The sequence below is a fragment of the Alligator sinensis genome, unplaced genomic scaffold (assembly GCF_000455745.1).
Source record: "Alligator sinensis unplaced genomic scaffold, ASM45574v1 scaffold582_1, whole genome shotgun sequence".
Taxonomy (NCBI): Eukaryota; Metazoa; Chordata; order Crocodylia; family Alligatoridae; genus Alligator; species Alligator sinensis.
The window spans coordinates 152,112-164,052 of record NW_005842651.1 but is presented as its reverse complement, the minus strand read 5'-3'; the positions used below and the strand labels follow the sequence as shown (position 1 = coordinate 164,052).

Sequence of the window (11,941 nt, the reverse complement as noted above, 5' to 3'; positions counted from 1 at the left end):
ATCGAAGGCTTTTTTGAAGTCAGGATATATGACATCAATCTCTTCTCCCTTGTCCAGGTGATAGGTCACCTGGTCGTAGAAGGAAATGAGATTGGTCAAGCAAGACCTACCCGCAACAAACCCGTGCTGGCTATCCCTTAAGATGTTGGCGTCGGCCGGTCCATTAAGGATGGCCTCTTTAATAAACTTTTCTAAGATCTTCCCCGGGATAGAAGTCAGGCTGATGGGCCTATAGTTAGCCGGATCCACTTTCCTCCCTTTCTTGAAGATAGGCACCACATTGGCCATCTTCCAGTCTTCGGGCACTACACCAGAGCTCCAGGAGTTTTCAAAGATCCGTGCTAGAGGCTGGGCTATGATGCTTGCCAGCTCCTTGAGTACCCTGGGGTGAAGATTGTCAGGGAAATTCAAGATTGTCTATGAAATCTATGAAACCTAGACTGGTTATTTTGAATGTGTGTGTATCTGAGTTGCTAGTGTGTGTGTGTGTGTGTGTGTGTGTGTGTGTGTGTGTATGGCATTATGTGCCTGATATATGACTTAGTGATCTGTGTTTAACTTTTGGGGTGTATAGTGTATGTGCTTGAATTGGTGATAAGTATGCATGTGCCTATGCTGGTTTGGATGTGTATGTGCCTGAGCTGGTAGTGTGTGGGTTTATGTACCTAATTGATTTGTGTGTGTTTTGTATATATGCAATTGTGTCACACCCTCCTGTCTAACATCGCAATATTCAGATCCTAAGAGTTGGCCTGACCCCCCCAGGGCAACACCCATTTCCAATTATATTAAGGCACCTATACACATGCAGCTAGGCTGCTCCAAGATGCTGTAATTACAGTGTATCAGAGCAGACTCAATTAATTGAGTCTGCTGGAGCATGGTAATTACCGCACTCCAGTGTCATGTGCAACAATATCCCCATGCTGCTAAATGGTGGCTGGTGCGCTTTAACTAAAGCTTGTTCAACAAGCTTTGGTTAAAGCACCCCCGCCACCATTTTTCAATTCAGGGACACTGATACACGTGACCTCTGGGTGCTTTAGAGTGGCTCTTGGAGTCACTCTAATTAAAGTGGCCCCTATGCAACCAACTCCTGGAGAACAACTATAAATGCCCTTAGTGGTTTTCCAGTGCAACTGTCAAAGCAAGATATCCCTGTTGCTAGTCAGCAGGTTCTGGAATTGCTAAGACAAAATGTAAAACACAACTCTTTACCTTGGCTTGCCCACAGCAATGATGATGATCATTTTTAAGAATCGCTACCAATTTGTGAAGTGAGTTCATTTCCCTAGGATGTGTTGAACATATTTAAATTAAGCTTTTGTTTCAACACAATTCATGTGTCATTTTGGAAAGAACGTAAACACCTAGACTATGAGCCATTGATGCAATAGACATTTAAAGAACAAACAAAAAACCAAACAAATACAAAATGCAAAATGATCAGGTGAGGTGTTTCCAGTACAGATACAGAAATCTTTACATGTGCTCCAGGACACTGCAGGGAAGGGAAGGGGGTGATTTAATTAAAGTAGATCTCAGGAGCCACTCTAATTAACAATGCCTGCAACATCTCGTGTATTCAGCATCCCTCACTTCAAAGTGGTGGCAGAAGCACTTGAACTAAAGCTTATTCAATGAGCTTTGGTTAACACTGCCCCCACTGACATTTTGAAAGACGGGAATGCTGAATGAATACACATGATGCTGAGCCTGCTGGCGCATTCTAATTAGAACATGTCAGAGCAGGCATCGGGAACACATATATGTGCCCACTACCACTGTACAAGGCCCTGGTGATACCTCCTGTGAAAAACTGCATGCAACTCCTGTTATCGTATTCAAGAATGTCTATTCCAAAATAAATACCAGAATGACTAGAACAGGAAGAAGGCTTATATTTCAAAACATAACTGAAAGACATTGGCCTGTTCATCCAAAGAAAATCAAGATTAAGAGGACTATGATTACTCTATGTTAATACATCAAGGAGTTAAGGCTAGTAAGAGAAAAGAGTAATTTACAAGGTTAAAGAACAATGCTGGCCCAAAAGTCAACCTACAACAAATAGGGTGGACTTCAGAAGAAGTTTTTTTAATCATCCAAGACACTGGTAGACATTCTGGAAGAGGAGTAGTGGGAGCAGAGATTCTGATTAGTTGTAAAAAAAGAGCTTGTTCAGGTTATGAAACATGACATAATTGCCTGTGATAGTGGGGAACTAGCCTCAATGACTAGGAACTCCTAGTCTTAAATTCCTAAAACTAAGGAATTATGTTGCTGATTTGTGTTCCACCCTTCACTGTCTCAAACAGGAAACCAGCTTGTTTAGCTTCACTTTTCAAACTAGTTTTACTTTCTAGCTCTCTAGTGTTATTTTATATATTGTAAGGAGGAGCCTAGAAGTGCTTGTTGGGTACATTTAAGTCTAAATTCATGAAATTCTGAATTCAAGATGTGCTCTTTAAAACCCATTCATTTTTGAAACCTTAATAAAGGTTGCAACATGACATACCATGTTTTTAACACAGTTCTGTTTTAACTAAACAAAAAAGTGAAACCGTCAGTATTAGATTTTACACTGTCCATTTTGTTATTAAGTTTAACTAAAATGTTCACCAATATTCTATAAATTTAGAAAAGCTTCCCCTCTTCAGAAGAGACTAGCAAAAAAACCCAAACAAACAAAAAAAAACCTGCTAAAAGTATTTCAATGCTAGCCCCCCGCCAATTTTTATTTTAATATTACCTACACACCTTTTCATAATGCACAGCCTCCTTTATGAAACTTCTGAAATCTTAAAAAGATATCCACAACACCATATACACAAAACCTTGTGCAATCTTAGAACCTAGAATGTAATCTTGCTCACATAGACAAAATTTCAACTGACAATAGGAACAGAATCACAGTTTTGCTTTACTGTTGTTTTTTTCTGCCACTGTCAGCAGCACCCAGACAGCATGAAGTCTATACATTTTAGCACAGACATATGCATTCTTGTTCCGGTACTATTTTTATATGAAAACCAAATTTATACATGCTCTATTTAGCTTATGGCTGTACAATGCACAGTACTCTCAGGTAGCTTAGTATTGCATAAAAAGAACGAATGTAGCTGACAACTGTTTAGAAAACAAAATAGCTAGCATAAATTCAACAGTGCTCTTTCTTCTGTCAGGCCACTCAATGTTAACAACTTGTGCTCTGTGTATGTGCCAGGTCTTTCTTTTAACTTTATATTGTATGAAAGGAGTTACTTACTTTGGCAGCTTGATTCCAGTTGGATCAAAGCGATTTCACACAGTACCACATCAGCATTTAATGTATTCCTGATAACTCGAAAAATGTGTGCCTGATGTTCAGGGCCACATATGAATTGCATAACAACTTCTTGATACTACAAAACATAGTAAGGTGAAATACTTCCATGTGTTTGCATTTCTGTAACACTTAATGTATGAATGTTTCATATACTCCAAGCAAAATTATGATTTAACTAACTACAAAAGATACAAAGACTATAAAACAACATGCACTTAAAATAAATGTCCCTGTAAAGATTATTGCTGCTCTCATACTCAGGGAAGAACTTGAAGCAGAAGCGTACTGCTATAGAGAATGGTAGATTTTGCAGCATGTAACCTAGTCACAAGAGAGCTTGGTCCTAATGAAGGAATAGGGAGTATCTCTGGCTTACACAAGTGTAACACACATGAAGGCTTCAGGTTACAGTAGCAACACAGTCCATATCATTCTTTTAGCAATACATCTGAAAATATGGTTTATTTCTCTATTCATTTAGTGTGCACCTACTTAATGGTTACAGTAGTAGGAATTAAGAAGCACCTGTTACCAAGTCCCCGTGTAGTATCACTATATAAAGCCTAATTAGCATGTGGAACTCATTGCCACAGGATGTTGTGCAGGCCAATAGTTTCACCATTTCAGAGAGAGAGAGAGGGAGAGGGAGAGAGAAAGAGGGGTATATGGAACAGAAGTCCAGGGCTGGATTAACACTTTAGTGGGCCCCAGGCAGACAAACTCATGGGCCCTTGGCCCGGTCAAGACCTGCCTCCCTACCCCAGCACTTCCGCCTGTGGGGAGCAGAGCTCAGACCACCACTAGGAAGCAGCTACAGTGGGTGGTGAAGCCAGTGGAGCACTGTTGCCAAGTCGTGTGAGAAAATGAGTGGCACTGCCTTTAAAAACAAGCCCAAAACAAACTCAAGACATTTCAAAGAGAGAGGAGTGGGGGTGGGAGGGCAATAGGGTATGGTCAGAGAATATATGTGGGTGTGAAGGAGAGTGGGGGGTGTGGATACCCCCCACATACCTCCTCCCCATGTCACACTGCCCCCTCCACCTGCAGAAGCATCCCTCAGGGCACTCGTGGCACATGCAGGTGCCAGCATTCCACAATGTGCAGCTCCAGCCAGCGCTGCACAGTGGTGGCAAAGAGTGCACCCCCGCCAGCCACCGCTCTCACATGGGGCTCCACACAGCCTACATGCAGCTCCGTGCTACCTGGAGGAAGCTGTGTAAGCTGGAGCCAGCTGCCTTCCCCACCCTCTGCTTCCCAGGACCTGCAGGCAGGGAGGTGAGGAAGGCAGTCAGCTCTGGGCTTTTCCTAGTACTGCAGAGCTGTACGTGCACCGTGCAGAGCCCAGCATGAGAGAGGCAGTTGGCAGGGCTGCACGCCACATTCCCGCCATGCAGCACTTGCCAGAGGTGCACACCCAGGCCTGCTCAGGCCACAAGTACCCTGAGGGCTGCCACTGGTGGTGGTGGAGGGGGTGGTGAGTCACAGGGGGAATGTGGGGGGAGCCACCTCCTCACCCCACCCTCACACCCACACCCTGCCCCCCTGAGCTCTGTGCACTCACTGCACCCTGGGCACGGTCTCCATACTCCCCCCAGCTGCAGCTGCCTCCCCCTACCTGGTGCCCAGAGCAAGCCAGACACAGGTGAAGGCATGCAGGTCCCTGAGACAGCAGCAGCAACCGGCCTGGAAGCTGTGTGCTGGCCAAGCCTGGCCCTTCCACGACTCCATCTTATTTCTGCAACCAGGACCCACAGTTTGGGAACTGCTATATTACAGAAAAGCCCCAAATAAGCAACCTCTAAATCAAAAAGCCCAAAAAACCACAACCCATGACTCTCTAAAAATCAAAGCAACTTTTTTAAAAAAACAAGTCCACTTATTATAAGTAAACTTGGCAGCACTGCAGCAGAAGGCAAGGGAGGCTGATGGGGCATTTGTACGACCACCATGGAGAAAAGTTCAGAGCCCTAGGCATGTGCCTAGTTTGCCTATACATTAATCCAGCCCTGCATAGGTCCATCAGACGCTATTAAACACAAAAGTTAGGGATGCAACCTACTCATGGTGACTGGAAGGGTATGACAGGAAATGAGCTACAAAGGTGCCCTGAGTTCATATACTCTTCCTCTAAAGCAAGGGCCAGCAACACACTTTGGCAATTCTCTTATTATCAGGGCTGTGCGAAAAGGGCCCTATTCGGTTCAGATTTGGCCCAAATCGGGGACAGCAATTCAATTCGTTGATTCAGGTCACTATCTCTAATTTGATTCGGCAGAATCTGAATCTGAAGATTTGATGCCAATTTGGTGAATCAGCGATTCAGACACAGGCACAGCTTTAAAAGTTTTTTTCTAGATACCCTGAGGTAGCAGCATGGCTCGTGATCACTAAGGTGCTGGGGCACATGGAGCATCCCACAGGAGCATGGGGGCACTCTCCAGCGTACTGGGCAGCAAACCCGGAAGTGAACTGGAAGTACTTCTGGGTCTGCCAGGGAGCACGCTGGGGGCCCTCCCTGCCCCCCTAGCTCAGCAATTGGCCACAGGGGGACCCCGGGTACCCCCCCCCAGACCCAGGAGGCACCAGTCACCGAGCCAGGGGGGTGTTGGGGGCCCCCCCTGCACACTCCCCGATGGACCAGTACTTCTGGTCCACTTCCATGTCTGCTGCCAAGCACACTGGAGAGCCTCCCCATGCTTCTGTGGGATGCTGCATGCGCCCCAGTACGGTAGCGTTCAGAGCCCCTGCTACCTAGAGGTATGTAGAAAAAACGTTTAAAACTGTGTCTATGTCCAAATCGCCGAATCTGTCATAATCTTTCCAAATCGATTCGGAGAGATTAAGGGGTCCTCTGATTCCATTTGGATTCAGAGATTCAGCCACTGAATCGGGCCAAATCGAATCAGGGACCGAAGCTTCTCACAGCCCTAACAATTATTACTTCTATATGCTGGAATGCCATTCAAACACTTCCAGTGTGATTTTCTTCCTCCAGATCACTAAAACGTATACAGAATTAACTGTTCTCTCTTTAATCCTTTCTCTGGACACAGCCTACAACTACCCACACAGTAAAACAACAAGTTGTTGCCTACAATGCCTTCCTTTTAGGTAAAAGTACCAGTTGTGCACAAAAATTGTGAGCTCAGAAAACAGAAGATGGTGGCATTGAAGCTAAAATATCTGCCCAGGCAGGTCCCAGAGACGGTGAATATGGAATATTCCACACAAACATGCTTATTTCACCCCAAACAACTGAATGCCAGCCTTATTAGGTGAGAAGTGCAACCACATCAGTAACAGATTGGGCCATTTATTTTACTATAGCTATTAACTTTGCCATTGCCTGAAGCACACTGTCTCTTCTTCAATTCATGTCCAAGTTTCCTATCTGATAACTTTATAGAAACTGAACATTGCACTTACTTGAAGAGGGAAAGACTTATTTATGCATTCTTTCCGAAGACAAATTTTTGGAGACTTGGAAGTAGATGTAATGGAACTAGGAAAGACAGGACCTTTATTGGTTTATTAATTTGAAGTTCAGTATTTTCAGGTGATTAGGACATCTCTGACCTTTCAATATAAGGCAGCATTAAATACTACATAATCATCCCTTTTGAAGACCGTCAACTGAAAAGTGTTCAAAATTTATGGCCTATGCAGCAGCCTGTTCACATTGTTACCAAATAGTATTTACTCTGCTAGCACTTGGGTGCATTGTGCATGTCCATTTTGGATTGCAATGAACTTTGGCATTAGCTACAAAGCTGTTTCCTTTCAATAAAAGGCTGAAGCCTCTTCTTTTACCAATTAAATGCTATGCAAATATTTCAAATTATTTTCAGGAATTTGTTCTGAATTATAAGTTTCTCTCTATATAAAAGCATTAATCAAATGATTCAGCAAAGCATTTCCCTGGTGCAATGAAGTGTGGGATTCCAAACTTGTGTGATAGTACCAGGAAACTTTGGAGAGTGAATCTTTAAGAAATCAGTGACATTACAAATATAAGATGAAACTTCACACACTAACTTACGTACACCCTGAAGTCATAGTTGCTATATTTATTCTATAACCACTACTGCCAAACAAAAACAGAAACAATCTATTACTTTTAAATTAGAGGGCATAATTGTAGTTACTTTTTGTAGTCTCCTGGCTTCTCAGAACACACATCACCTAACTAGAAGTGTGCTTCCCTGATATTTTTTTTTCCCCAAAAGAGGGTCTATAGAAGAGTCCACATCCAATGTTCCAGATGAAAATCTAAACCATGATATCTTGGTCCAGGTTTCATCATCAAGTGAATTTTCAAATGACTTGGATTAAAGGACTATCCTTTTTTGGTAGCTGCTATAAGCAACAGCAACCACACAGTTCGGCTTAAGCAATACCTTTTTCCAACATAAAATATATACTGTAGCTAGCAAACACCCTTAGTCTTTCAGTTTAACAAGATAAGAGTTTAAGTTTCCAGTTAGTTAATTGCGCCCTTGGGAGGACTAGGCATATGTCAGCTAAAATTTAGTACTTGCTCGGATGTAACGTTACAAATTTCCCAGTCAACCCCTTACTGCCTGGAGTATTTTTATGGTTACTCTAGCCTAAACATGCCTATAAATGAGGGAAAATAGGCATAATTTTAAAGTTTGGAGCCCCAGGAACTCCTATAATAAACATCTGTTCTCAGCCACACAGTAATTTTGCCATCTGTTTTTAAAAGAAATGTTAATAACTTCAAGGTTTGTTGCTCTGGGTTTTAGTAAAAGTAAATTAAGTTAAGGAGAAGTTTTCCTTTTTCTGAATACATTGATAATACAATATATTACCCAGAATACGATGTAAGGGTGACTCATAGTAACGGGCTCCCTGATTTAATAGGGAAGAAACTGCAGAGAGAGTAGAGGGCTAAGAGGTCATTTCAAAGAGTTGTGGCATTACTTTTAGACCAACGTTTAAAATAAAACACTCTCATAGAAGCAAGATGTTCCCTCTCGTCTTGATTAAACAGAAGACTATTATTCTGTAAATATGGAACTATTTAGGTAGATGCTCTATTAGTCATTACAATCATTGTGTATGTTCCCAGCTTTGATAACTGAACTAGTCCCCCTCACCTCCTTCCTTGACCTTCCAAGATACAGCTCTTACAGTGACCATTAAAAACCTCCTTGGACAAAGAACAGATGTGAATAGTTAAGTAGGTGGAATATTGTCCTACTAAATATAACTTCAGGGTAAAAGACTAATAACTTCACACACTTCACACCCATTATTTTGATAGTTTCGTTCTGAAACATTGATTCTTTCAACTCAAGAACACACTGAATACACATGCAACCAGCAGCTACAATTAAAAACTAAACAAATGTTTGAGGAAGAAAAAAACGACATAATGTAATAGCCTCTGTCTCTGTAACAGTTCAAAAGAGTTCTGACTTACCATCACAATGGAAATGTTCTTTTAAAATATAAGCAAGCCTAGGGAAGACTATAATAAGGTATATGTTCTGAACATCACACTCCTGAAAAAGAATCTACCCTCTTGCAGTCAGAAGAGTTACTGTAACAGGATACAGAAGTTTGTCTATAGTATATACATGGTGAGGAAAGAAAACCAAAACATTTCTAAAAGAATTCTGTGTTTGATTTACACTGCATATAGAAAAAGGTTTTACTCAAGCAGAATTAGCCAGGGTTACAACAATTTGATGTACCTGGGCTTGATACTTACCACACTTCAAAACAGTAAAAGGTGTTTAATATGGGAGGTGTCATATGCTCACCCTAACACTTATTAACTGCAGTTAAAACATCAGCAAACATTCAACCAGTCAGTACATGTTGAGAGTCATCATGGTGTTGCAAAACTGCTCCCTTTCAGGCAAGTATTATCTAACATACTAATTTTAACCAATACTAACTTTAATAGGTTTCAGCATCCCATGATTTGCAACTGTGGCAAGTGGCCATTTGACTGCATAATGTACCAACTTTAATACGTCATAACATGCCAATGAATTGCAACCATTGCAAGTGAATGTGTGACTACACCTGAACTCACATTCACCTTTTAATTGCCTACAAAACTAGTATTTTAAATATGATAATACCAATGACAGAAATAAAAAAAACCAGGAAGTTTAAATCCTCTAAATGCACAGCAGTCCAAACTATATAGAGACTCTACGAAGTCAGACTTGATTTAGAGTATGTTACTCCCTGTTTCAAAAGAGAATACATGACATAGGTATGCTGAGAATTCTTGTGGGGATTTAGTATATATTATAAATGCCGGACAAGTGGAAGTATTCACATAGCCAACTTCCATAGACATCTCAACATAGCTACAGCACAGGATTTATTTAGGGTATGAAACCAATTCTTTAAATGCAGCAGTTTGTAGCTATTTGTATATTGTATTACACATGGCCCTTTAGAAAATAGGTATTCAGACAAAACTGCTATTCACAAGTCTTCTTATAACTTTAGGAGCTTTTAATTAAAAGGCATGAAAAGAAGTGCTTACATTTTCACACTTGCACAATTACTATTCAGGTTATACCCCCATATTACTAGAATTTACACCTTTAACTCCACCTCTACTTGGTAAAAAGGATTCCCAAAGTCATTTGCCCATCAGGTAAAAATAAACCCAGTTGTGTCTCTCAGATGTAGCCAGCCAAAGTAGACAGGTTTGCTTAGATAAAAAAACATGCCACTGTAAATGATAACAGTAACCACCAACCCAGGAGGAGAAATCTTGTTTGCTTGCTAGAGGAAAGCAGGAGCATGTGTATGTACAGATTGATTTACATTCATGGCACAGAAGCCCTCGCCTCCCTGGGTTCTGACCAACATGTACTAGTGCCACACAAGCCAATTTTCTAAAAAAACCCTTTAAAACTGTTCAGAGACTTGTTCTTCAAATAAGAACCAGACACTTTTTTTCCTGTCCCCCCCCCCCAAAAATATACAGCACACAGTCAGTGGCACATTGAAAAAAATGAGAAGCTGTAGACACAGTGTCCAGCAAGACATAAAATGATCTGGTACTGTGTGCGCGTGTTTGGGGAGGAGAGTGGGGGGGTAGAGGACTGACAGGTTCCCCTCATGGATTTGTGGCTGGCCCAGGTGTAATTGTACTGAACAGTGCCTGTTTTCGCTCTCCAAAAAGGCTGCACTGCATTTAAAATCTCACCTGATGCTGACAAGTTAGTGATGAACAGTTTAATGCTGTAAAGTGGGTTTGGGACTAGACTAATGAATAGACCCAGGCTGAAAGCCTAGCTTCTTTCTGAAAAGGAAAGGCTTGAATTTCAAGCTGCCACCCGTGGCAGAAGTCTATTGAATAAAACTTAGTGGTTAAAAGGGGGGGGGGGGGATACTATCGGAGAGCAAAAGCACAGACTGCTACACATGTCAGATCACAGAATCACAGAAAACTAGGTTTGGGAGGGACCTCGGGAGATCACCTTGTCCAAAGGATCAGGGAGCACCGGGCGCACAGATTTGGAACTTGGGTTTCGCAGCGCGTTAAAGCCAGCCATCTGTCGAGCAGTCACGAAAGGGAGATCGGGGGGAGGGCTTTGCCGACGCTTCGCCGCACCCGGGTCCCGCGCCATCCCCGGCTCACGAGGCGGCGGGAGCTGTCCCTGGCCGGCCCCGTGACAGTGCAATGGCTTCCACGCAGGGGCAGGCCAGCAAGACAGCGGGCTCGCCTCGTGATCCCTGCGGGCTCGGCCAGCGCTCAGCTGCCCAAACCGCGACAGATGTGCGCGTGTCCCCCCGCTCGCGCGCGCGCGCACACACTCTCTCCAGCACCGCCTGCTTGTAGGTGCGGGCTCCCTCGGTCCTCTCTCTCGGGCCAGGCGGAGAGGGGGCAGCTCCACTGGCAAAGTCAGACTGGAGCTGGGGAGGGGGAGATCTTTCTCTGCCCCTCTGCAGAGCTACCCCCACCAGTGCAGCGGTCCCCGGGGGAGCTGCAGGGGTTCCTCAATAGTCCCCCCGCCCCCCACACACACCCCGAGATCCCTGAAATCCCAGCCGCAGAGGGAGAAGCCCGGGGGGGCAGCAGTGCCCTGGGAGCCGGGGGTGGGGGTGGTCCTTGGCGAGGGGCTGCGTCTCCCCCTCGGCAGGAAAGGCGCGGGGAAGAGCTGAGCCGCAGCCTGCGGGGAGCCCGGCACATCCAAGCGAGACGGTGCGTGGGGCTTCTCCCTCCCTCCCTCCCGCGCGGCGGAGACACTAGTTGATCCCCCCGTGCCCGGCCCGGCCCGGCCCGGCAAGCACTTGTCGGGGCTGCCCTCGCCCGGGGCAGGAGGGTCGTGGGGTGGAAGCGGGGGGTCCTGCCCCCCGCCCCCCCAGCTCTCACCTCCTTGAGCTCCTTGGCCACGTCTTTGAGGTCCCCCAGGACTAATTCCAGGTCCTCCACGATGATCTTGATCTGCTCCTTCACCTTGGTCTTGGCGGCGGCGGGCTGCCCCGCGCCGGGCGAGGAGGAGGAGGACGAGGAGGAGGTGGTCCCCTTGGACTTGGCGGACATGCTGCGGGGCCGAGGCCGGGACGGCGGCGGGCGAGGCAGGTCAGGCGCGCAGGGCGCCCCGGGCCCCG

At 44.5% G+C, this 11,941-nt stretch overlaps 1 protein-coding gene and 1 long non-coding RNA gene across 3 annotated transcripts in view; one reads left to right on the top strand and one right to left on the bottom strand.

Moving 5' to 3' along the window:
* PRR16 (proline rich 16) overlaps nt 1-11,903 on the bottom strand; it is a 317,291-nt gene extending 305,388 nt beyond the window's left edge. The window contains exon 1 of one of the 2 annotated variants that reach the window (XM_006033670.2): nt 11,703-11,903. In XM_006033670.2, coding sequence (XP_006033732.1) covers nt 11,703-11,873 — 171 coding nt within the window. In that variant the 5' untranslated portion in view covers nt 11,874-11,903. The remainder of the gene's footprint in view (nt 1-11,702) is intronic. The other variant, XM_014524716.2, reaches the window with a different exon arrangement.
* The window catches only part of LOC112551900, a 2,142-nt gene continuing 1,368 nt past the window's right edge, over nt 11,168-11,941 (top strand). The window contains exons 1-2 of the long non-coding RNA XR_003096239.1: nt 11,168-11,531; nt 11,754-11,912. This is a non-coding gene — a long non-coding RNA (uncharacterized LOC112551900). The remainder of the gene's footprint in view (nt 11,532-11,753; nt 11,913-11,941) is intronic.